Source organism: Neofelis nebulosa, chromosome 4 (genome assembly GCF_028018385.1).
Source record: "Neofelis nebulosa isolate mNeoNeb1 chromosome 4, mNeoNeb1.pri, whole genome shotgun sequence".
NCBI lineage: Eukaryota > Metazoa > Chordata > Mammalia > Carnivora > Felidae > Neofelis > Neofelis nebulosa.
The window spans coordinates 49541005-49568231 of NC_080785.1; the positions used below are offsets into that span (position 1 = coordinate 49541005).

The 27227-nt window shown below is 42.2% G+C and overlaps 1 protein-coding gene and 1 long non-coding RNA gene across 5 annotated transcripts in view; one reads left to right on the forward strand and one right to left on the reverse strand.

Moving 5' to 3' along the window:
* Positions 1-14218, reverse strand: part of CREB5 (cAMP responsive element binding protein 5) — a 401242-nt gene extending 387024 nt beyond the window's left edge. For 2 of the 3 annotated variants that reach the window (XM_058724736.1, XM_058724738.1), the window contains exons 1-2: positions 14094-14218; positions 10464-13604 (exon numbers count right to left, since the gene is read on the reverse strand). In XM_058724736.1, coding sequence (XP_058580719.1) covers positions 10464-10466 — 3 coding nt within the window. In that variant the 5' untranslated portion in view covers positions 10467-13604; positions 14094-14218. The remainder of the gene's footprint in view (positions 1-10463; positions 13605-14093) is intronic. The other variant, XM_058724737.1, reaches the window with a different exon arrangement.
* Positions 14219-15015: 797 nt separating this feature from the next.
* LOC131509214 (uncharacterized) lies at positions 15016-26816 on the forward strand. 2 transcript variants are annotated; one of them, XR_009260370.1, is made up of 5 exons: positions 15016-15189; positions 17245-17313; positions 19331-19550; positions 20987-21086; positions 26754-26816. It is a non-coding gene; the product is annotated as an uncharacterized LOC131509214 (long non-coding RNA). The 2 variants fall into 2 exon arrangements; XR_009260371.1 differs by having other exon boundaries at positions 19474-19550.
* Positions 26817-27227: the final 411 nt, after the last annotated feature.

The following is a 27227-nucleotide window of genomic DNA, read 5'->3' on the forward strand; positions in this document are numbered from 1 at the left end:
TTTGGGTTATTTCCATATTTTGGCTATTGTGAATAGCACTGCTATGAACATTCATGTACAAGTTATTGTATGGACATATATTTTCATTTCTCTTAGGTGTAGACCTAGGAATGGAACTGCTGGGTCACAGGCTTATGTTTAACTTTTTAAGGAGCTGCCAAATTGTTTTCCAAAGTGGCTATGCCATTAGACGATCCCACCAACAATGTATGGAAGTTCCAATTTCTCCACTTCCTAACCAAAACTTGTTATTGTGTGCCTTTTTTATTATAGTTATCCTGCAGAGTAGGAAGAGGCAACTCACTAGGGTCTTGATTTGCATTTTCTAGTAACTAGTGATGTTGAACATCCCTTTTGTACGCTTATTGGTCATCTGCATATCTTCTTTGTAGAACGGCTAATTCAGACCCTTTGCCCATTTTAACTGGATTGTTATTTATTATGACATATTTTTAAAACACAGAATTTTGTCTTTTGTGCTTTCACTGCATAAAACAGAGGTAGCACATAGGCATAAATTATTCATCAACAACTATAAAAGCTTAATTTTTTTTTGCCCTGCATGGAAACATCTATGTTCAACCTGTGGTGTGTGTGTGTGTGTGTGTATGTGTGTGTGTGTCTGTGTCCGTGTCTGTGTGTGTGTGTGTTGTGTATGTGAACTGGTGGCTATTGTTCTTATAAGTAAATATTACCACATCAAAACAATGATTGTTAAACCTGTCAGGGTGACAAACTAATTATATTTAATTCTTTGTTTTCAATGTTAAAACTTGGTGTTGCTCTTTCACAAGCTGGGAAGACAAATTCAAGGCCAAACCAAGGACAATGCCTGTATTAGCGAATTCAGTAATCGGGGCAATATGTATATATCTATTTCAAAGCATAGCCTTGTTTTGCTGGCTTTGTCCATACCTGGTAATGTATGTACCCTCAACTCTAAAGACTTGTTCCAAGCTTTTCTGGGGATCCATCAGAAGTTTATGTTTAACATGTGCTAAAAAAATGTCTGGTTATGAGCCATGTCACTCCAAACCTACCGGCTCCCATAGGGTCCCACTACTACCTGCCCTGGGTGCTGCCTTCTTGATAGGTTTACCTACTATTACAGGTTGAACTGTGCTCTCCCCAAATCTCCAGTACCCTGAAATGTGATCTTATTTGGAAATAAACTCTTTACAGAGGTAATCAAGTCAAAATGAGGTCCTTAGAGTGGGCCCTAATCCAGTAGGACTGGTGTCCTTATAAAAAGGAGAAATTCACACACAGAGACAGAAGGGCACAGGAGGAAGATGATGTGAAGAGATACAAAAAAGAACACATCCATCTATGAGCCGAACTGAGACACTTCGAAACATTTCCCCTCACAGCCCTCAAAAGGAACCAACCCTACTGACACCGTGACTTTGGAATTCTCGAAAATAAATTTCTGAAAGCCACTCGGTCTGTGGTGCTTTGTTAACAGCGGCCGTAGGAAACGAACATGTGTAGCTGTGCACTGGACCCTGCTGGGGCCTCAGCTGTGGTTGCTTTGGGAGGTGGCTGCCTTTCTCTTCGGAGAGGCTACTCTCTGATATAAATTATCAAAACTGCACTGCCTATAACCCAATGACCAACTGTGCTACTCTTTGTAGTTACAGTTGCTCTTGGAATGTCTAGTCACAGCTATTTTCTGCTCTCCATCAAGGACTCGGACTCAAGTCCAAGGCAGAAACCCTCCAGTCCTCTGCTGCCACAAAGGACAATCCAGGCTTCCATACCACGTCAATCTTATCCCGCCAGGCTCCCTCTCTTCTTAGGATGAGTAGGGACTCTTCCCTCCCCTCATCTTCCAGAAATCAATCCCCTAGTCATATTGATCCTTTCTCTTCAATGGTTTTTAAATCTGGCACCATTGTAGCTAAGCCACCATCGCCTCTTGCCTGGACAACCACACTAGCCCCCTGACTGGGCTTCCTGCCTCCAGGCTTGCATGCTCACAATACTCTATCGCAGAAACCAGAGACCTTTTTGGTGTCTGTCCTACGGGTAAGTTCTGGGAAGAGAGGGACTCTGTCTGGTTTTGATCACGTATCCCCAGTTCTCGGTAAATATCTAATAAAGGAAGGGTAAAATGGAAAGAGAGAGGAAGGGAGGAAGGAAGCCAGGGACGGAGGGAGGGAAGTGTGGGCTTATACGCCCTTACATAAACTACAAGTCTATCTCTTTTCATTTGAGCAGATCCTTGCACTGAGAAAGGCAACCAAGTCAATACAGAGACCTTCAAATAATCCCAGATGGTGTGGTTTTCAAATGAAATGACACGGCTTTCTATACATAGGGCCCATCAAGATGCAAGCCAGTCTCCAAAAAAAAAAAAAAAAAAAAAAAAAAAAAGGCATTTAGGGCTATGTGACTAGCTGTTGTCTTCCCTGGATTATCCTATGTATTAGAATCACATTACACACGTGTCACCTCGCTGCATCGATCAGAAACACACGAGTCCTCTTTAAATTTTTGCTCTTCCCACTGAGGCACTAAAGCTGCTACACCTAACTTTGAATAAGTGGTCCACGCGTTCTATTTCTCCATCTGGAGAATGGGTACATGCAAACCCTATCCCTCCCCCCCTTTTTTTAAATTGTGTTAAAGTACACACAACAAAGAATTTACTATTAACTATTTTTAAGTGTATCATTCCGTAGTGGCAGTAACACTGCCTTTTAAAGATACTGTAGTTGTTGTGCTTTACGGGGGGGAAAAAGGCACATTTCCTCGAAAGAGTAAAAATGACCCTTGGGTTAAAGGGTTAACCTGTCTGTCTTAAGGATGTCCCTTCCAAAGGGCATGTCAAATAATGACATGCAGTTTTTTTCTCCCTGATTTCTGTGAGTGCTTCTAAGGCACATGAAAAAACAAAACAAACAAAAAAAAAGGTACATCTTTGCCAGTGCTGCCTCCATTCAATGAGCAGACATCACTGTTTTGTTTTGTTTTGTTTTGCTTTGTTAATGTTTTGAATGATTGGGAGATTAGCATGGGTATTTAACAAAAAGCGCAATTTCAAATTACATGCTTCTTCATGGTGCCAAAACTCTGTGCACCGTCATCTGCGATGACGTCCACCAGCACGGCATTAAGAATGGTGGTCGTTAGTCATCTGGCTTTGCAAAAGCTGGAAGATGAAATTGTAAACAGCGTGTGCTGGGACAGGCCATATTAGAAAAGAGGAGTGTCTTAAATATGGTTTCAATTTTTTTTTTTTTAACCTCGCGATACCTTTTAATCAACAATGCGTGTGTCTAGATCAATGTGACCAATAGATCCTTGCTCAAAAGAGGAACAATTTATCCATGGGCATCCCAAGAAAGACGATAATCACCTCCTGGTCTGCCCTGGCAGAGGTTTTTATTTACATGCAAGCTTGACCACCATAACCACATATATGTGTGGACATTAGAGTTGTTTTCACGTTAGTAGAATGCCTAGAAAAAGATCCAAAATAACCCCTCCCTGGCACTAGTCACAGATTGCACTATTAATCACGGATGTATTTCATGCATGAAAGACCTAGAGGTGCAGACAGAAACTGCACATGGTTAAGTCCAACCCCAGTCATTACTGGGAGAAAACAAATGCCAAATACCCAAAAGCAGATGACTCGGGCCAAGTGTGAAGACAGTACACTGGTAAAACAAGAGCTAAAATGTTTTACTCAAGATAATTCAGGAGCTATCTGTCTTGCTTAGTGAATGAATACCCAAAACCCTTTACTTTCAATCCCCCAAAGAGTTGAACAACTCACATCTTTAATCTCACCGTCCTTCCACAAAGTCCTCAAAAGTCAATCACAAATTAGCCTTAGAGAAAGTTTCCCTAGATACCACTAAACACACAGGTTTGTAACAGAGGTCTCCGTGCAACTTTCCGAGTAGGTCTCATGTGAAGAGGCTGATATACCCAAATGTATTTGTTAATCAGTCCAGGTACACGCAGCCTGGAGCTGGGAAGCAAAAGTTATTAGCAGAGAAATCATTTAAGTACAAGTAACGCAATGCAAAAGCATCAGGAAAAAAAAAATAAAGTTATTTGTAAACTCAAAGACAAATGCAATCATACACACAATTGGCAAGTCGCCACCTGGAAACCACCCAGAACAGTGCTTATCTTTAGGTACTAATAAATGGGAGTGCTTGCCTCACCCCCTTCTAATGAATGAACACGATGCCCCGCCTTGTCAATCCTTCAGTTTCTTCTAATGAAAGGAGGGTAAAATTTTCCTGATAAATGACCTGACAGAAAACACAAATATTATCATCACAAAATGTAGAGGAAACGCGCCAGTTTGTACCAAAAATGGTTGTAAGTCGTGTTTAAAAAGCACGTGGCCACATAGACACGTACTTGGAAACACACTGCTATGCAGGGGATAAGGAGAGAGGTTTGGGGTGGAATGACTCACGAATTCGGGAATGCAGAGGTTTTCAGCAGCACCAAGTCACAAGAGACCGTCCCTGAGATCTCTCCTCCCCTCCACAAACAATACTCGTTGTTGACTTGGAAAGAAGATGGGTGAGGAGTGTGGAAATCATTGTTTTTAATTTTGGGTTCTTTGCGTCCCTTAGTGAATGCACAAACTGACACGCCATTAAACATTTATCAAAAGAGAACACGCTGATGTGCCTTGGGAAATACTGATTCTTCTAATACTTTAAAGGATGGCAACTAGAAAGAACTGTTACTAACTTCTTGACGTGAGCAAAGGGCAAGTTTGGTCTCTGCAATGACACAAAGCTTATTTAAAAGCTTAGAGGAAAACACAAGGGGACCCAGCTGCCTCAAACGAAGTAAGATTCTCCCTCCAGAAAGAGCTAAAGGAGAGTAGTAACTGAGACAAAGAAGTAAGCTAGCAAAACCACTGAAATGCGGTGATCTTGGCCTTCTCCAAAATGGAGGATTTCTAAGAGGGTGCATGCAAACCCAATCGTAATATTTTGGGGAAAGATAACCATTTAAGATATTTGAAACTCATACAAAACTGAGTTCATCTGTGGCTCAAAGAATCCTCTTCTAAATTATTCAATCTGTACGTTTTAATGTGTTTATTTTTGAGAGACAGAGAGACAGAGACAGAGACAGAGCATGAGTGGGGGAGGGGGAGAGAGAGACAGAGACAGACAGAGACACAGAATCCAAAACAGGCTCCGGGCTCTGAGCTGTCAGCGCAGAGCCCGATGCAGGGTTCAAACTCAGGAGCTGTGAGACCACGACCTGAGCCGAAGTCGGACGCCCAACTGACTGAGCCAGCCAGGCGCCCCTGGACGTTTTAATTTTTATTGATTATATCTCCTTAAATATGTTTTGTCGCGTGCCTACAACAACTACTGGTTAATCTCAAACTCTGAATGCTTTACTGCAGTCCCTTTCCGTCAATAGATCATAGAATATGAGAACAAAAGACACAGTGGAGATCAGATAGAATTGCAGGTCCCAAACCTGGCCACACTTTAGAAACCACTTTGGGAGCTTTTAAAAAATACAAAGGCCCAGGCCCCCTCCCCAAAACCAATCAAATCAGAATCGGGGGTGGGGAATAGGTATCGGCATTTTTTTTATAAACTCCACGGGTGGTTCTGTTGGGCTGCCAGATGAAGAACCATTGAAGCAGAGTCCAGATTCGCATTGCCTGACACCATTGTCACTTGATGACATGTGCCTGCAGAGCACTTGAACTGTGACTGGTCTGAACTGAGAGGTGTGACCAATAACCAGATTTCAAAGATTCAGTACCAGTAGCAACAACAAAAGCGCAAAATATCTCATCGACATTTTCATATTGATTATGCGCTGAAATGATAATATCTCAGATACACTGGATCAAATTAAATGTTATTAAAAAATTAACTGTTTCTTGGGGCACCTGGGTGGCTCAGTCGGTTAAAGGGCCAACTCTTTGATATCAGCTCAGGTCATGATATCGCAGTGGTGAGCTCTAGCCAGAGTAGGGCTCTGTGCTCAGCGTGGAGCCTGCTTAGCTCTGCCCCCACCCCTACCCCCCACCCAACCTCCCCTGCGCACGTGTGTGTGCACTCTCTCTCTCAAAATATATAAATGAATTTTTAAAAATGTCCTGTTTCTTTCTGCCTCTTTAATGTGGCTACTAGAACATTTTAATTACATAGGTGGCTTGCATTTATGGTTCCCACTGTTGGACAGAGCTGGTCAAAACTAATACTCTTTTCTCACAAACAGAGAAACTGAGGCAGAGAAGCATAATGAATTGAAGGCAGCACTTAGGGGATTCCCTCTTCCAGTGTCAGGCTTTTCCTGTTGCCATAAACCATACTGTTTGGCAGAGTTATGGCAGGGCCTTTGAGCCATCCATCGGATTTCAAATCTTTCTCGCTTTTGTCTTGCTAATTATTTCTTCTAAGATTTGATATTAAAATCTACTTCCCTTATGGAAAAATGTTCCCTCTCCCATTCTACACACTTGTGACCTGGTATTGCAGGGTTACTCTGAAAGCAGAGTCACCAGAATGGATACTTAAAAATAAATCTAGAAAAACATTAGCATAAGAAAAATGCAGAGAATGGACCATTAAGGCTTTTAAGATGTAGATAGTTGAGCCCTAGCTTGGGAAGGTCTTACCATTACCATGTTAGTTTAATAAATAACCGGCATTCTGAAAGCCATCTTCAACACAGCCGTCAGTCCCTGCTCAAAACTGAGCAGTTTGAGAATTGAGCATATTGTCTTTCCTCCCAGAAGGCAGTGTTTTTCTGGACAAGGCTGTCATTGCAGGAAGGCAAATCAGGCTGTTCATAATGGTATGCCACAGCATGCCTAGGTACCCTGGTGGAAACAGATTTGATCCTCAATGCCTTCTATCCTCTGGTGCACAGATCAGTACCTGGTCATTCAGAGGCCAAACAGCATCGTTGCTTACTTAAGAGAAGAAGATCTTGTTTTGATAAAGTGATAGGCCCCTACCAGGCCTGGCAAATGGAGCTAAATGTATTTCTTCTTATAATCAGCTAATTCAAGGAAAAACAAAGATGTTTTTTGTTGCATGTGGTTTTCCCCCTTGGGAAGCCAGCAGAGAGAATTGCATAAAATTGGCTGAAAAGTGTTGTATTTGAGGAATCATGCAACACAGGGGCTCCTCAGTGTAATAAAAGAATAAAAGAGACCTGAATTCTGATATAAAGTGTTCATGCAAAGAGCTGGAAAGGAAACCTACGGGTCAAGCCAAATAACACATACAGTAGATGCATTCAAGATTTCTATTGAGATATTCTTGTTCCCCATCCTAAATACAGCATAACCTAAATGTCATCTTAAATCAGATGTGTGGTGCTCTGGAGCCCCCTAGGTTGCATGCGTGATTTCTATTAGCTGTGATTAGTCAAGTTTTGCCAGTGAAACCTCAAAGAGCATACTTCTAGACGCAACTCACTTCTGATGTAATATTCACCTCCAAATACTCTCGTATAGACCAACCTGGAAAGATAATATATTAGAGAGAGGTTCTGGGCAAAAGTACATCTGCCAGAATGAAAATAGCACTCGTTGCTCTATTCGACAGAAAGAAAGATTATTTAAATAATTGCTCGGATCCCTTCTTCAAAGGTGATAAAGAAAAAAAGGAAGTGACAAAAGTGACTGCCTTATTCTAAAATGGTCTTTTAGACCATCTTTAAGTTCTGCCTGGTTTTTAGTCTCAAATCAAATCGGGAGGGTATAGTTTAACAGGGCATGTCTAATAATAACGGTGAAATGAGAAGAATGGTTTTCCAATAAGGAGGTCAATGTGAAAAAAAAAATTAACGTTACAGATCTATCAGAATAAACAGAATAGAAACTACAGTTTTTACAGTCAGGGCATTCATTCAAAATATCTGACAAAAAAAAAAAAAAGTTGTCTTTGAAAGGTTACGGATCAAAAGGCTTAAAAAGAGCACAGTATCTAAAGCCATAGGTAATGTTTCATTCATGACCAGGGTATTTATGGCGTCCTGGCTCCTGGAAAGAGAACTCGGCCCGGAGGCAGGGACTCCGCTTGTAGGCTCGGTTTGGTACTCTCTAGCTCTGGGCTTCGGTGAGCCCAGGGACCAGGCCTTAGGGTCTCCCCCGAGGAGTGATGAGGTTGGTCTGTCAGTGAGAAGGCCTCCCCAGCTCCAGCTCTCTATATGCCGCAACAAGCCTTTCTATCTCACCATCAGCATCGTTGGTCCAGAAGGCATTCTTACTCTCCAAGGTTAGTTCAAGCCAAATGCCAACATGGTAGTTTTCAATCCTGGTTCACTTTTGGGTGGAGATTAGAAATGTAAACCTTGAAGAAAGAGAAGGAAGCAACTACACTATGTGTTTTTAAAGTGTTAAGTTGATTCTGATCAATTTCTCAGAACACAGAAAGAAGCAACAGTGTGAGCTTCAAGGAAAGAAACACAAGAATGCCAAAATAACATGCATTCAGACATTTATCCAAACTTTCTAAATTTTATTTTGAAAGTCCCAGAGTCTCAAGATGAGCTTCAAAAATTTGACTCTTGTTTCTGGCGTACTGTTATCACTACCTGAAAATTTATAAAAGCCCTCTCTCTCTCTGTTTCTCTTATGTTAAATCCATGATTTGTGATTCCCAACAATGGAATACTAATGGATCCTCAAAATCACGAATTGCCGATCTTTTCCTAATTACAAAGTGCAAGAACTTTTTAGGGAAAACATTAAACATGATGTCATTTTTAAAGTGTCAGAGTTTCTATTTAAAGCAATGTCACAAAACAGATAGCTTATTTAGTTTACAAATAGCGATACACAAAGGTTCTTTAAGTCTGCTTAGCATATCCAAAAGTGCTTCTTTCTTACACTTAAATGTTTAAGGCTATTGCCTCCCAGTTTATTACCTTATCTCAACTGCATAATGTTCTTAAATAGCATTCAGAGAGATAGTACCAGATTTAAATTTTTAAACACTAATTTATAAAAAGCATTGGTAGATTCCCATAATACAGCTGGTAGTCAAACTGGACAAGATAATGAATTGACTGAGATCATTGTTCCATCTTCATCCAAGAAAGCTGCCTCTAAAAAAAGATCTTAAATTGCTGTAGAAATCCAATTTGTAAGAAGCAAAAGAAGCGTATAGATGGGAAACACCAGCCATGATCACATTAATTTTGTGACTAACAGCACTGCTTTGAAGTGAAGAAGGAAAAAAAAAGATGACAAACAAAGTAAGTCCACTCAGATCCCCAATTTTAATCTAACCACGCAAGCAGAAGAAAACCGACTACAAAGTTCACGTCTTGAGGATACAGCAAACATCACCTTCCCACAGAACAATTTTCAGCTTAATAAGAAATTAACTCCAATGCTAAGGAAATACTATAGGACAGTGATGTACCGTTGCTAAAAGGCAAATTAGTAAGAAATCAGGAGACCAGGGACTTGACATTGGTACAAATAGCAAGGAAAGTCCATGATTAATTGGTTTTGAATCTGCAGGTGTGGGAACCTGACAGTTAGTTGTATGAAAATCTTCAATCTACTGTAATTGAAAAGCTATACAGGAAAAGTCTCTCTGGCAAACTACCATTCAATTAACCTCCTATTCAAATAAAAGCTGCAGTGTCACAGAGGAGTTTCCATGCTTTTATGGGAACGTTCTAATAAACTCTCTACTTATGTAGAAACTATATAGGGTCACAACTGACTTTTTATTGACAGGCAGTTTATGGATATCGGCAATTTACATTCAGAAACGGCTTGAAGATATATCAATTGAGCAAACATGCTTATCCTCAGTCAAGTTGAAAAATACAAGTTGTTACGCATCAGTTAGGATTTTAAAATAACAGGTTTATATGAAATGCTACAAGCAAAGGAAAATGAGGACATTTATAGGGAAGGAAAATGAGGACATTTACAGGGAAGCACAAGCGAGTTCTATTATTTTCTTTTTAAGTTTTAAAACTAAAGTAATAGCGTAATAGTTGATATTCAATCAACAGCATCCTATTTCAAAGGGAATACATATCTAGGTTTGTATGTGGGAAATGTTTTTTTGTTTTGTTTTATTTCCATTTTTAGGTTTCTTTTTTAAAAACGCCTCCCTTATTAAAACTTAAGTACTTATTAAAGTGATTCATGAAGGCCCATGGAAAAAGGAATTTTTACCTGACACATTATTTAACATGCTTCATAGCAGTTAGAACCTACTGCAGTTCACATGCTCATGAACATTATTTTACCCAGGAAATAATGGTCTTATTCACACATACACACACACACACATGCACACCTTCCACACAAAATGCTATACCAAGTCCCAGGAAACTGACAAAGGCAATATTAAAATTCAGTGTGAAGTAAGAATTCCATCTCTGAATTTCATCTATGAAGATACAGGATCGGCCTCATTTAACCAACTGCAAAGTTCCTTTCTGCTTCATAAGCATAAGAAACATCATCTTACCATTATCTGTAGAATAAAATCAGCAACGTGTTGCTTCCTGCAGTCACCAAATCAGGTTTTTTTCTTCCTTTCTTTCTAGTAACTTCTTTTTCACCAGCAAGATTAGGAAGAAAATAAAGCTTTGAGGATTTGCCTCAGAATATCAGACCACAGATTGTGAAACTAGCTCTTAGTCAAAAAGAAAAAGAAGAAGAAGAAGAAGAGGAGGAGGAGGAGGAGGAGGAGGAGGAGGAGGAGAGGCAGGTCTGCTATTTTACAATCACTTCTGCAATCCAGGGGTACCTCCTGGCCTCCGGTACCTCCTTTCCTCCCTCGTTCGCTAAGTTTCTTTTAGTAATGAGACTAATTTTTCCAGTAGCCTTGAACTCCCCCGATTTGACTGACATGGAAAATGTGACTAAAAACTTGTAGAACTGTCTAGCCTCCAAGCCTACACAGAATCAACTTTGTTGGAAGTGTGGAAGAACCCCTCGCAAGCAGCTACTTGCTCCTTGCGACTCCTGCGCTCCACCGCACACAACACCAAATAACAGTGCGCCATCTAGCTAGCAAGTTGCACTCTCCATTCTAGAAGGGGGGACGGACACCTTCAAACCCTGGGAGTTAAGAACTTGTCAGGGTTCAGCTGCTCTGAAGGTCCAATTGTTTATTTAAATAAAAAAAAATATCGCTACTGAGATAATCCACATCGAGTGGATATGGGAAAATTTAGGTTATAATGGCACTACAAACTTTTACATCTAACTTTGATTTACAAGATAAAAGCAAGTTTTAAATTAAAAGGGCTTTCTGTTAATAGAGCTTATTATTCTGAAGACGGGGAATGATTTTCTTCGAAAGTTGTCCCTGGGTGCATGCCTATTATCTTTGCTTTTCCCCTTCCACTAATGAGCATTTATCTAAAGAGCCTGTTAATCCTCTGATGTGTGCTTCTGGTCAGAGGTAACAGTTTGAATAAAACCACTAATCACTGATCACTAAATCACTGATCATTAATCACACTCTCCAGTGCTGGTGACCCGGGCCATTTTTTCCTTGAGGTCTATACATCACAAACAAGAAGTTTCACATTTTAGATGCACATGTATTCTGCAGGGGTTATACTATTTCATCTCTAGAGGTGAATAAATAATAAATACGGCCGCAAACTTGGGGAAGGATGTCAATTAAACCCCAGACACAAGTTTCACAACTGCCTTCCCCGCAGCATGGCTGCTTGAAGAAAGTAGATCTGATTATAATAAAACATGTGTGTTCTTCAAGAAATTCCCACATACTCAGAATATAAATGTTCCTCAATTTAGCTTCCGCCAACTTCAAATCAGAGAGCACCCAGATCCTCTGCCCCGCTCAATCCAAAACTCTGTCAGGAGATCTTTTTATTTGATTTCTGCTGCTTACACACACACACACACACACACACACACACACACACACACCCTCCCCCACTACCAGTTCTTTTTACTTTTATCCCTTAAACGCGTCACACACAGTGTTTTGACTTCAACTGCCAGATACTAAGATTCTGACTCAATTCAGTGACTTATGTATTTAGATTTCCTCTTCAAATATAGAAACTTAAGGTTAAGAGAAAGAAAAGCATCCACCAATTTATTGTGAGGTACTTTGGGTTCAGTGACTCACATTCCCTCGCTTTGTAAACGAAACGTTTAACTCTTGATTCGTTCAGCTAAATTTGATTTAGTCAGCACCCTCACTTCTTGGCCTTCCCTCTTCCGCTAAACGGTTGGAGGAAGGCGCTATGTAAAATTAAGTACTTTATTTGCAGTGGGTGTGTGGTTTTCCTAAGTCACCACAGGGACGTAGTATTATCCTAACGACTCTAAACATTTCTTGAGATGCCTTTTCTATCAGGACAGAGAAGTCGCGCCTTGGAGAAGAGGGCTCGCTGGTGCCTTCCTTAAATAATAGAAAGGGGCAGATTGCGTGTGCGGTGATCAGGTACTGTGCTCCCTTCAGACCCCAGAAGCTCTTACTGCACTCTGGGGACAGTGATCGCCCCGGGGAAAGCAATAGAAGGCAGAGGCGGAGCCAGAGTGATAACGGTGTGGGCGGGGGAGGGGGTAGAGAAGGAGGGGTACCGGAGGAGAGGGCAATAAAGATGCCCAGGTAATGGGCGACTGTACGAGTCTGCTGGGGGAGGTGGGGGGGGGGGGTTGGAAAAGCAGAGTTGCTTTGTCAGCATTTCTAAACCCCGAACTCTTGAGTATCTGAAGCTGTTAATCAAACACTTACTGGCCTGCAGAATGACGTAATGGACCTGTATCCAGCCTTTATTCCTTGACACATGTCAGAGAGGGAGGGAAAAATAAAAATCGAACACACTCTGAGGACTCTGACAACGCAACCTACAAGCAACCCACTCCAGTTCCTGGCCTTGAACGAGCATCAAGTGGGGGGTGGCACCCGTTCAGGGAAAGTTGGGGAGGGGGTGGACAAGGTCTGGGGCTTTATCTACCGGATAGTCCCTCCCCCAGGAAGTAATTCTATGGCAAAGAAGAAGCGGGATGCAGCTGCCGGGAGAAAACGTGTCCTTGGTTCCTTCGCGCCTCTTTGCCCCTCTAAGAACTTCATGAAAAGTTTAAGTGGTTGCGTGGAGAATCTGCAGGAGAGGAAGGCTCCGCCGCCGGGTCCTGGGAACTGCCACCGCGCTGCCGCGGCAAAACCCGGAGCTGTCATTTGGGGCAGCGGCGGGGAAGAGGTAATGATGCCAGCGAGAACCGGACGGAGGCAGGAGACGACTGCAGGAGTGAAAGCGAACAGAGCCGCGCCACTCTCGAGCCTTCCGCGCCTGCGGCGAAAGCCAAGTGCCCTTCAAGGGCCACGTCCCCTCCCCGGGCGCGCGCGCCCACCAGCTGCGGCGGGCCGCCCTGCGGGAGAGGTGGCAGCAGCAGGCTCGGCACCGGGAGGGAGCGAGCGCCCCGCGCGCCCGCCCGCCCCCTAGGTGACCCGGCGTCCTCGCCGCGCCCGCTGGAAGTTTGCAAACTTTCTCCGGGGGTTCCGCCGCATCACCGGGAAGTTGGGGACGCGGGGGGAGGTTCCTGGCTCGCCGTCTCCGCTGCCACCGCCGCTGCCTCCGCTCGACCGCACTTCTGGAGGGTTCCGCACCTTGCCAGGTCTCTGGAGGCAAACACACACCCCCGATTCATAACTGTTCCCCGTGTCAGGGAAACACACGCGCGTTCCCACACACGCACCACGCCGGGGAAGACACGGCGCTCGCTCCACGTTAGCATCCCTCCAGTCGCACGGCGCGGCGGCCACTGAGACGCGCTCCAGAACCGACACGGCGTGGGGTCTCTGGGGTGGCCTCAGGACACAACAGAATTCCACAGTCCACCAGCATTTGGGGCCGGACTTCCCTCTGGTCCGCCAAAGTGTTTACAAACACAGATCACCCTCCAAAAAAAAAAAAAAAAAAATGCATCGCATCTTCCCTACGCCTTGCCCTGTGACCTGCCCACTGGACCAAGTAATCTCGCGGCTGCTGCCGAGAACCAACCCCTGCAAACCAAGTACGCTCCCGAGATGGCTCCCGCGGCAAGTGCAACAAAAGTAGCTAAATGCAAAAGCCCCAGAAGTGGCCGAGCCGTATTTTTAGGAACTTACCAAACAAGTGTGGAGAAGGCAAGAGCGGAGCCCGGGTGAAGGGACCACGTTGGACTGAGCAAAGATTACAATACATTCTATTTAGAGTGCATTACATCACCCCCCCGGTGACGTCACGTGGGATTCCTGAACTTCTAAATCATTGCGGTCCGCGGGGGAGGGAGAGGAGGGGCGGGGCCGGCGCGCCAAGGGGGTGGGCCCCGCCCCGGCCCCGCCTCGCCCCCGCCCATTTCCCCCCCCCCCCGCCCCCCAAGAGCGGACCCTGGTGCACCCGCCGGGGAGCGGCGGCCGCGGCGGCGACCGCGCAAGCAACAGCTTGCAGAGCCCAGCGCCGTGTGACACGGCTCCCTGACATTAGTGGTGTGAGTCAGCTTGGAAACAATCCTCACGGTTTCAGACAGGACCACGGAGGAGGCACGGACACAGGCTCTCCAAGGAGGGCCTGGTAGCGTTTGAAAGATGTGAGGATGGGACACGGGGGTGGGGGCTGAGGGGGGGCCAAAGGGTGCGGGGAAGAGACTTTCTACAAACACAAATGCAGAACGCTGCCCCCTTCCCCCACCAGCAGATGTCCACCTCCTTTTTGCCTGCGACAGTCGTGACCTCATTAGAGTGTTCCCTGAATCCTGGCTTCCCAGAACACTCACTCGGCACCCCTTTTCACCATACCCTACGCCGCCTCACCTCCAAGGGAATAACTTCTTTACTGTGCACCCTCACGAGGAATACACAGCCCCCACCCTTTCCAAGCCCCCTGCTTGGTGTGTCTGAGAAGCTGGAGGGGAGATAGTTTCTCCAGGAGGCGAAAGGTGAATCACAGCTAGAGCCAAGTGATGAGCCTGATTTAGACTCAACGTCAGAGCCGGAAGGGCCCTTGGCGAACACTTCCAGAGCCTCCTCTGTAACTCGCCCAAGCTCACAGGCTGGCAAGTGGCAGAGCCGGAGCCAGAATGCAGGATCCGGGCGTCTGGTCTGCAGTATCTTCCTGACAGCTCCGTTGAGGGAGGGAGCCTGACGTTTTCAGCAGTGGCCAGTCACCATCCCCATCTCCAGCTTCATTTCCATTCGGATTTCTCCTTGTGACTAGGACTCAAAGGTAAGGTACAGGCTAAATCCCAGCGATCCTAGATGACCACTGTCATCCTTGCAGGGGCTCACCTTCACAAAGCACTCGCACCCATGCGAACGCCCCTGCTTCTCACAAGGACTGAGCACAGGAAGCAGAAGTAGGACAGGTGTTCTTATCCCCCATTTTACAGGTGAGCTAAGGCAGGCTCCAGGAAGCTAGGTACCTGGCCCGAAGTTAGTTGGGTAAGTAGTGGCACCACAACCCCTGTTTTCAAACCCCAGATCCCAGCTGGGCTCCTTTCTAGAAGCAGGACGGGAGCATTCCGTTCTCATGGGTTATTTGGTAGTTAGAATCTCTGCTACGGACGTGTTGGCTGGGAGTCAGAGTTTTGCTTAGGAACAGTTTAGCCCCCATTAACAAACAATAATCATTTCTGACATTTATGTAACATCTAACATTTATATAGCGCCTCTTATCCCAGTGCATCATAACCATGACTGTGCAGTTTGCCAGAGAATCATGACTGGACTGGCTAGAAACTGTAATGCTTTGCCCGGATCGTCACATAGTACTTTCTGAGCTGGTTTTGGTACCCTAAATCGAAGAGTCTGTATTTCCTTTCTGCTTTTAAGTGTTTAAACAACTCCCTGCCCTTCAGTGTTCCTTGAGACCATAGGGACCAGCGACTCTTTGTTTCTTACAGCCTTATTCAAAGTTCATCACTGAGTTTTCTATTTGTTCTTTTCCACATGTAACCCCGAAGGAACTGCAAAAGAAGGGCTCCAGTCCTAACTTGAAATCTTCACCAATAAAACTTTAAATATGACAGCTCAATTCACTGGGTTTACAGAAGAAAGAAATAGCCTACTGAGGAACAGCCTTCTTGCCCACCTTCCCACTCAATAATGAGGATAGCCTTTTCCACCCAAAGCAGGTAGTCTACCTACTTCTCTAGCAAAGAAGTGTGAGCCAAACAAGGAACAAACCTGAGACCAAAGCTTGAAAAGCTTAACATATCAGAGCTCAGTCTGAGAGCTAATCTTTTTGCCCCGTTGACCAAAGGAATAAAATGGAGAACTGAATAAGCAAAAATGAAGTGATAAAATACTTAAACCCCTGTAAGCAGTTAATCAACGTATAAATTTAAAACATTTAATTCTCAGTATTCTCTAAACAGAAGTATATATACACACACACACACACACACACACACACACACACACACGTATACATATGAGTTTTAATGCAAGTAGTTCATCAATTTCTAATACGATCCAAATCATTTGTTCATCTTTAACAATGGTTGCTGGTCTTGCATGTTTGACATGCTTCCACTAGGTAAACAATGCTCCCGTCTGAGCCATGACTGACAAAGGAATACGCAGGTAGCTTTTCCAATAACTTCCCCAATACCTTGCTAATCATTAGGCTATATTGGGTCTCAGTAGGTAGAGAATTTCTCATAATATCAGCAATATTGTTCATAATATTGTTCGTGGTGAACATAGCATCTGCTGAACTGATAGCAATTTCATTCAAAATGTTTCCATCCATTGTATTATAGGGTATGTATATATATCTCAAATCTTTGTTGCCATCTAAGTCATGCACACAAACTTTTTGAATGTAAATTAAGGAAGAGACATAGTCTCTCTGACTTTGGTCTCTAATGTCAGGCTGCCTGAGTTCAATCCATGGCTTTGCTACTTGAGTTTTAACTAACCTCTGGGTCTCCAATTCCTCATCTACGTAATAAGGTGATAATTCTAGGAACTCAAATAAGTTAAGAGCTGTGCTTGGCACAGGACAAATACTATATAAGTATTTGTCCTCATTCTCATTTTGTATTAATGAAAGTAATGTGGCTGATGTCGTGATAGTAGGGCATTTGGTGATTTTAACAAACTTGGGCAAATAAATGAAAAGAGAACCTGTTTCTCCATATTTCTCCCAACCCCAACACTAACCTCTGTATGCACCATCTGTACAAAAGAGGCTCTCATCTGTCAAATCATACCCATAGAGCCCTCATGTTGTAGACTCAAATTCCTGTATGGCTCATATTCACCTACTCTCCTCCAGGATCCCTCAGAGCCGAAGTCCCATGGAAACTGCAGTTCCCAGAAGCAGCCATGAAGAGCATCTCTAGGGGTAGGTACTTTGGCTGGTGGTGGCCATAACCTGAGAATTTTCCAGTAGGAAAATTCTACTTCTGGAAAATTCTCACTCCAGGAATCTCATCTCACCCACTGGGACTCCATCCATTATGGCCTCACGGACACATGGAGATGGGGATCTTGATAACAGAGTCGAAGTAAACTGCCTGGTGTACCACCCACCCAAGGTCCTCCTTCCCAATCCCACCCCCCCGAAAGGGTAGGGGCACATGCAGGGCACAAGCCCACTGGTAAGGTATCCCGCTGGTTACACCTATGAGGGGCTGACTGGCACCTTTATTGGCCAGTGAGAATAGATGAGACCCCATGCTAGACAAAGGGTTAACCCTTTAGTTAGTGGGCCAGAGGGCAGTCCAAGGGAGCCTTGGGCCAGTGGGATAGCACAGAGCCTAGAGTAGTGGGTAATTACTAACCCCTATGGAAGAATTTTCATATTTTAATATATTTACAGCCTTACCAGTGCTTACCTACTGAATATTAGGCCTGAATAGAACCATCCCAAGGGTCCTCAGATGAGGAAGAATCCTTTAGCCTTGAGCTTTGGATTCTGTCATTTCTCCAACATTCGACAAAGGGTGGCAGGTCTACCAGGTGCTGGGGATTAAAAAAAGAAAAAGGTCTTCCCAGTTTCTAGGCTCCCACAGAAGTTATCAAACCTAGCAACATAAGAAGCACTTGGGCAACTTGTTAGGCAATTTTTTGGGGTCAGACTTCCCCCAGGGATTTCAGTTCAAAGCTCTGGCACTGAGCTCAGGATTCTGCATTTGTGATTCTGATGCAAGTGCTTGGCGACCCCACTTTGAGTGACTCTGGTTTAGTAAATTCATAGATGGGCAGCGACCCAGGAGAAAGCTGGGGAAGGAACAGAAGAGTCTGCTGCCCACAACACTAAATATATATATATATATGAATATATATATGAATATATATATGAATATATATAATATGAATATATATATGAATATATATACATATATATATTCATATATATTCATATATATGTATATATTCATATATATATTCATATATATGAATATATATGTGTATATATATATATATATTCATATATATATTCATATATATGAATATATATATGAATATATGTATATGAATATATGTGTGCGTGTATATATATATGTATATATTCATATATATGTGTGTGTGTGTGTGTGTGTGTGTATATATATATATATTTATGACCCAGGGATCATATACTTAAGATCAGTCCTCTAGCTACTTCCCATAAAGACACATATACTCCTAGAGAAGGCTTCTCCTCATCCCTTCCACAAGTATCCATTGAGAAGGACCTTTTCCATTTATTTTTCCATTCGAGGCTTTTCTTAACTGAACAGTTAACAGTGGTAGTGGAAAGGATGCTAGGTTTGTGGTTAAACCCCTGGCTGTGCTCCACCAGAAGTTTCTCTCTCTTCTAAGATGAATCTTCACCAGGTTTCTTCATTATCTTATTTGAAGGGATAAAGATTTTCAAACAAGTGGAACTGCAAAATGCATCCAGAAGACGGCAACAACCACAACATGGCTAGCTAACATTTCCGAAGCATTTACTACGTGCCATGCCCTAGGCTAAGTCTTTTATGTGTATCCTTTCAGTTATTCCTCAAAATAACCCTATGAGGTGTCTGATACCATTCTCGTTTTGTGAAGAGAAGATAGTCTTAGAGCAGTGAATAACTTGCCCAGGATTGCACGTCTAGAGCATGGCCGAGGTGGGAGAGACACCCAGATCACTGGTACCAATACCAGCACGTGCTGGAAGCCTCATGGGGCACGGAGCATGGGTAGATGCAGAGATTCTGCAGTGTGCCAGCTGTTCCCTCCCACCTCATTTGCATGTAGTGTTCCTGATGCTGCTTCTGTGGTCAGTGAGACCGGAAGTGAGTGCGAAGTAAGCTTGTTTCGTCTAAGGTTGAGTGGGATGGGAGAGAAGCCATGCTTTCCTTTCAAACCAGAAGTTTCTTGGAACACAGGGGAGAAAAGACCATGGCATCCGAAGAACAAAGGAATAAGAAAACCTGTCTTACTCAGGTTACATCGATGGGCTGGCCAACCAATCACACACACTGCAAAAGACACTGAAGATGGGGTAGCCCTCACTTCCTTTTCCTTTCAGTCTTTCCTTACTCGTGAGTAAACAGAAGGCAGAGTTCTGGCAGAATGTATGCACACCTAGAACTGAAATAAAGACAGGTGAGTTCATTTTGTGCAGTGTTTCCACTTGTCTGGTACGAACAAAACATATGCATATAGGAGCCATGAAATACAACTTGTGTGAATTCAGTGATTCCACACACAAGTTAACTTATAGTTACACTTATACTGGCATTGCACAATATAAAATTTAATGGTAAAATGAATGCTCACCATTGAATATTTAAATTCTGTGTTACTTAGAATGACACATTACATGGCAAATTAAAAACACCAAGACATGTTGAGAGACTAAGCTATGAAAGCAAGGCAAATCTTTCTATTTAATATCTTTAATGGCACCTTCCTCGTCTTTTGAACAAGGGGCCTTGCGTGTTTTGTTAGCCCTGAGTCCAAGAATTATGTAGCCAGCTCCAACTACAGACAAAAGACTAATGAGATTCATCGTGCCCCCAGATCCACGCTCACTTTGCTGAGAGCAAAGGCAAGCACAGCAAGAGGTCTAACAGCCTCAGCTTTGTCACTTATTGAGTGTGTGACCGTGGCCAGTCTTTTAACCTCTCTGAACTTTAGATTCTTCATCTGTAAAATGGAGCTAAGACACCTCCCAGGATTTTACAAGGATTGAATGAGTTAATATATGTAGAGTGCCTAAAGCAATGCCTGGTACGCCGTAATTACTGAAAACAATGTTAGATGCGGTTATGCCTGATAAGGTGTTGGGGAGATTTTAATAAAATAATCTATGTCAAGTGCTTAGCACTATGTAGCATTTAGAAGGTGCCCAGTAAATGTTACATAAAATTGCATGGAAGCTGTAATACTGAAGTTCTTTGGATGAAAATGGAAGAAGCAATCCAATTAGTCCTCAAATTAAGGGCCTCAGTATAAGCCACTTGTATTTGAAGAAGGTACAGTTACATGAGCAAATCTGCCCTGAGCTTGTGTGCAGCAGAGCAGTTTTCTACAAGCTGATGTTCTAGTTGAAATGATCAGAATTTTCCCTTCTAGTCTTGACCTACACCTGCTATTTACAGCAGCAGTTGTAATTATATTAACTCTTGTGCGGTTTAGATTTTCTAAAATAATTTCTTAAAATTGCAGCAGGTATAGCTTGAAAGTGCCACACTCTTGCATCGGACGTGAGGGTGCACACCAACTCTGAAATGTTGTTTAACAAGGACAGCCTGGTCACTTGACTCAAGCTTGGGGAACCTCAGCTGAAAGGTCACCGGTTGCTGATGGCTTGACCTATTCCTATAGGGAATTACTGTACCCACCACCTTATAAAAAGTTAATGTTTTCTTTTGAACCTGGCTGAAAATCAAAAGCTTCACCTATCCCCAAAGAGTATTAGAGTGTTAACATCCCTATAAAAGTTACACTTATCTTAATGTGTTCCATTCTTTTTTTTTTCTTTCGCGAGACTTGATTAAATGAAAAACTACTCTTTTTTTTTTTTTTCCTGCCTTGAGATTAAGTGAAAGAGATGGACACCTGCTCTGAATAATGACCCGGAATAACAGTGCTGTGTCAGCACACTCCAAAATTTTAGTCATTTCCTCAAGATCAATGGTAAGTGGAAAGTAACGGTTTTACAATAATTAGGAGTGTTTTATATATACGGAAGGTTCATTTAGACTAAAACATTATTGATATCCCATAAATTAATATTGAGCGTCACCTCACATGAACTGATACTTCACATACCACCTCTTTTTATATCATCGTTAACCACATGTTTAACTCGTGTACCTGCTGACGTGGAAGGTTACTCTCGTCTCTTTAGGGGCATTCCTAAGTACCTTATTTAAATGATTCTTGAGAATTTCAGTAGCTTTTAAACCTAATTGATCAGCGGTTCCTCCTCATTCTTACATGATCTAGAAATATTTAAAACCTGGAAAGTTACTCTCAGGCTCATTTGACCCATGAAAATGATCCACTCAAAGAGTTAGAAAACATAAAGCCTCCATATTCCTCCCTCCATTCTCCTCCCCCAGCCTGATTTTAAAATATTCTGTCTATAGCTTTCACAACAGTGCCCTTACTTGACGCTTAAAGAGAATGCAGTACAAACAGTACACTGGGACATTGTGCTGTTTGGAGGGGAAAAAAAAAAACCATCTATTTTCAAGACTGCCATAGCTATTTAATGCTATGCCAAAGTCTGAGAAGAAGGAAAGAACCCTATTATCTGTGTGCACCACCTCTGGTTCAAACCCATTATATATTTTATCTCGTTTAATCCTAACAACTCGGGGTGGAAGATGTTGTTACTCCTGTTTTATTGATGGGAATATTGAAGCTCAGAGAGGCTAAGTAATTTGACCAAGGTCACACAGTTAATAGATAAGGCAGGTGGGTTCCAAACCTAGTTCTGACCCCAGAATCCACTCCATCTCTCCTTTCACTGCCTCTGCATTAACATTTTATTGTTTTGTTGAGCAGCCCACCCGTGTGTGTGTGTGTGTGTGTGTGTGTGTGTGTGCGCCACGCACGCATGTATATATGTATATATAGAGGCAAAGGTCTCTGCTATGTCTCTCAGTGATCATTTTGTTGGGAGTTGTATCCCTCTATAGTCCTGTGTTTGTGGAGGGAAGCAGTAGGCCTATTAGATGATGAGCAGAGGACTGTGCCATAGCAAGATCTTGGCTGTGATTGGTAATCCAGGCATCCCGTAGCCCTGCTTGTGTTGGGGGGACTGTGGTCTGGAGCACAGCAGCTGCCCAGAGCATTTCCCGTGAGCGTATTACGAACATAGTTTTGACTTCAGCCTCACCGATAAGACAAATCAGCAGAGGCAGAGAAGGTGGAGGTTACTGGTATGTAGGCTGGAGGGATACTCAAAACACTGACTGAATCTGCCAGAAGAAGACAGATGCAAAGATACTTAAGACTGCTGGAATCCTATTTCTTTCTTTCATTGCAATAGTCATTCAGCCATTTCCCTTTTATGGACTCAGATCTGGATGATGCTACATAAATATACAGTTTAAGTTAGGATAACACCTTGAGAAATACAACGGCTTGCTCTTCTCCATAGCCAGAGACCCTTTATGATCTCTCTTTCATTTTTTAATGGAAACATTTTTATTGTTTCTGCAGATTATAAAAGTAATACATGCTTGTAAAGACCCCAAGTAACAAAGAAGTGTTTAACACAGAAACTAAATTCCTCCTTATAATCCCATCCAGAGATACCCACTATTAAGTTTGAGGAAAAGCCTTCTGCAAATTATATTATACATCTAAACATAAAATGCATGAGTATGATCAAACTGTATATTCTGTTCCCAGACTGCCTTTTCTTTTCACTGCACGATTTGTAGTGGACCTCTGTCCATGGAAATACTGTAATTTGGCATCATCCTTTTTTATGGTTACATAAGATTCCATTGTTTGGGTTTAATCAAGTCACCAGAATGGATATTGACGTAGTTTCCAATTTGTTGCTTTTATAATCAGTACCACAGTGGACGTCTGTTGAGGTACTTGTACATACATATGTGACTACTTTTCATAGAAATGGCACTGCAGGGTCACAGGTTATGCATGTCTTAAATGCTGTTACATTTAAGGGCTTGATAGCCCTCTCCCAAGGGACTGTCCAACCTGCAATACCCTGATCAATAGGGTGCATCTTTTAGAGCAATTAAAGTCTGACACGAGATATCAAAAAGATGAAAGTCTATCTTGTAGGCAAAACTGAAATTGGTGACTTCTATGAAGAGTTCTACAAATGGAGGACCGCACAACAAACGTAAGGGATATTAACCACAGAATTCACCTTCGTAAATCATCACAACAACGGCTAATCTTGATTATTCTGAATCAGTATGTCTGTCCCATGTATCTCATTCAATGAGGACAACGCTGTGAAGCGGCTAGTATCATTATTACCCTCCTCGTATACTCTACAGCTGAAGGAACACAATTAAAGATACAGTAACTCGCCAATATGGCCAGTAAGAAGTAGCACTGGAATTCTTACCTTCATTTTTTTTATTGTGGTAAATATATATAACGTAAAATTCACCTTTTTAGCCATTTCGAAGTAACAATTTGGTACCATTAAGTACTCCATACTGCTGTGTAATGATCACCACCCATTATGTATTCCAGAATGCTTTCACCATCTCAAACAGAAACTCTGTACCCACTAAGCAGTAACTCCACATTTCCTCTCCCGCTGGAACTGAGATTTGAACTCATGAAGCCTGAGGTTAAAGCTCAAGAGTTAAATTTCAGGATCTACTGCTTTGAATGGCTCTCCCATTTTCTCTTTCATTGTGCATCCGAATTAAAGTCGGGTTTTAGTGCTTTCTTTTCATGAGTAGGGCCTAGTGTGGTACAGGAAGAGCAGCCATAGAATACTTCCAGAATAATGGGAGGTTTTGTGGCAAAGGTGGGACTGTCAGGGCACCAGTCAAGCCTTAGCATTGCTGACTTACCATTCCTGAACTTGCCTGTGGTAGTTCTAATTGTTAAACATGAAGGCCAAGGTATTGTGTTAGGCTGATGAATCAGTTTGTTTGTTTGTTTGTTGTTTGTTTTTTAAAGCAGAAACAATTTTTATCCTGATTCACTAATCCAAACGAACTGACCAAGGGGCAGCTGCGGCATGTATGGATCGCCTCAATGCAAATCTTCAATAGCCCCCAGTCTAGAAGAAGAGGGAGACGCTGTATCCTCTAGGGGCTGGCTCTAACCCAAGAGACCCAGACAGATGGGATCCTTACGTCTCCTTATCTTTTTATGTTGATCCCACCCTATCCTAAATTTTGCTTTCCCAAATAGAGCCTTCTGGAATACAGCTGCCATCACTCATTCAGTTGTCAGGGGGTGAATGGCTGCCTTTTTGGAGGAATACCACTCTGTAAATCAGCCACCAGGTGCTGTTTATCCCACTGATGGATGTCACACATCCACACATATGGGACCTAAACCAGAGCTATGGATTTTTTTTCCAATCCACATATTGGATTTTTTTTTTCTCTGTATTTTAAACTTATTACACTGCTGTTTTAGAATAAATTCTTCTTGAGAAATCAGGTTCCACATATCATTTAACACTCCAATCCAAGGTACGACAACAAAACACCTTAAGAAAATGTCTCTGTATTTTCAGGGTGTTTAAAATGTATTAGAAAGTCATCTGTCTTAATAGAAAGAGACCTAGAGTTTTTCTTCTTTTTATACTCACAGACAAGTGAAGTGAATAAAGGCTTAGTGATCCAGAATATAAAGAGGACAAGGGAGAAAGCAGCCAAAGGAGACAGATACAGACCAAGAGAGGGAGAATGCAGACGAATACAGAAGTTACAGTTTCTTCATTCTTACAGTTACCTGGTATTCTTCAACTTGCCAAAAAGAAAAAGAAGTAATAGCATCCAAGAGTTATGGTCCTGTCCTAAAACAAAAAGAAATTGCAATTAAAATGATTAAACTAAGTAAAACAGACACGGGAAACATATAGAAAAAAAATATATTTCCTGTGCACTAAGCCTCTGATCCCATTAAATACTTAAATAATATCTTCCTGACATCATGACTGTGGAAATAACATGTTACTCTCATATTTATGACATCAAGAGATTATATTACTAGTCTATGAAAATATATGGTTAATTTGTAATTTTTAAATGACACTGATATAAATTAGTATATGTTATAGAATTAGATACATATGCTATACCAGCCAGTTTTATATTTTGTTATCAGCATCCCCAACATGTTGATAAAACAAAAGAAAACAAAATGTATCTTTGGACAATAAAAGCATATCTGCCCCACATCCAAAAAGAAGGGAAAGTGTGTATGTATGTATGTATGTGTGTGTGTGTGTGTGTGCGCGCGCGTGTGTGGAGGGTGTATATATAAATATATAAATATATATATTCTAATATATAAATATACAATATATATATATATATATATATATATATATATATATATATATATTCCCATTCTCCCACATTCTTCTTTCTAGAGCTTTATCTAACTCTTTCTTGGGCACAGTGCCATAGATGTATAAGCCTTTGTATCTTCTGATTAAAAGAAAATAAGTGTAGAATCGTGTATGCTACAGTCTGCGGCCAAGAGCCCATGTCTATAATCCATCATTAAAATGTGACAGTATATGGCTGCAAAGAAAGAACATCTCAGTTGTCAGGCTCATTTGCAAATGTTTCAGGGGCTGGAGATTGTTTGGCAATCCTGCTGTTTCTAGGTTATTTGTGGAATAACCAGTTTAATTGAGTTGATGATTGCCTTGTGCCTGCACTGCACTTCTGACTTAGATCTTTATTTTCTGCAGTTGGCACCGATTTGGGCTACGTGGCAAGGGAATGGCATGAATTCAGCAAGCCCAAATTCCAGAGTTCCAGCCCACCCCTTCTTTGCCCTTGCCAATCTGATTTCTGAGGAATTTGCCTAGAGTTGCTACAGAAAAAAAAGAATGGGGAAGGTACTCCTTGCCCTCCTTTCAGACCATTTCACAGAATACCTCCTTTGGCTTAAGATTCTCAGCCCCATTAGGGAAAAGGCATTTTATGCTTTTATCAAAATGGAGACCTGTTTAGGATGTTCTCTGTAATTGGAGTACACCCCACGACATGTAGTACACAATGTAGACCAACCTGTTACAACCTGGAGAATAGTGCAAGTCAGATATTTGCTACCCAACAGAGCCAGTCGGAAAAAGAAAAGGGTGGGGGGAACCTGGGTTAACACCAACTTTGTCCTGACATGCACCAAGGCTATAGCATGAAGGAAAATTGAAAACAGAAACATCAGGAAGATCACTGAGAAGGCAGGGCCTTTCTTTCTTCCTTTACTTTGTTCCTAACAAATGTTCATCCTCAACCACTCTAAATCATATCGCTTGAATGAAGCTTGTGTAAAAGGGAAGTTCATATTGCAAAGCCAGTGTGGAGAGAAACTGCCCTTGACCACTAATGGAAATGGCTATATCCTGCTTTGGAATGGGCTTGTTCCCCTCAAGAGTAGGTAAGTACCCCAAGCTAGTTGAATCTTAGAATCTAAGAGTATGATGAAATTAACAGGCAGCATTTAAAAGAGTTTTCATCTTCCATGAGAACAGCCTAACATAGGTCTTTTTCCAATGAAAATTTAGATAACATTCTCAGGCATATAGCGAATCTCATCTAAAAACCTCCAAATGGTTTCCCCCTAAAACCTCTACAGGAAGTAACAATAGTTCTTTTCCTCTTTCAGGGAAGAGAAATAAGCTGTATTCTTTCAAAGTAGGGTGGAAGATAATTTTGATGAAGACTTCCAAATTTATAAAAGTCACTCCAACTCAATTTGAGAAACTTAACAGAGGACCATGGGAGAAGGGAAGGGGGAAAAAAAAGTTTCAAACAGAGAGGGAGGCCAACCCTAAGAGACTCTTAAATAGAGAGAACAAACTGAGGGTGGATGGGGGGTGCATAGCAGAGGGGAAAATGGGGGATGGGCATGGAGGAGAGCACTTGTTGGGATGAGCACAGGGTGTTGTATGTAAGCGATGAACCACGGGAATCTACTCCTGAAGCCAAGAGAACACTGTATACACTGTATGTTAGCTAACTTGACAATAAGTTACATTTAAAAAAAAAGAAAAAGTCACTCCAATTCAAAGAAGGCATAAGACCGACAGATGTGCTAAAGCAAAATAGGAAAGTATGGTACAATCTCTTTACTCTTCCT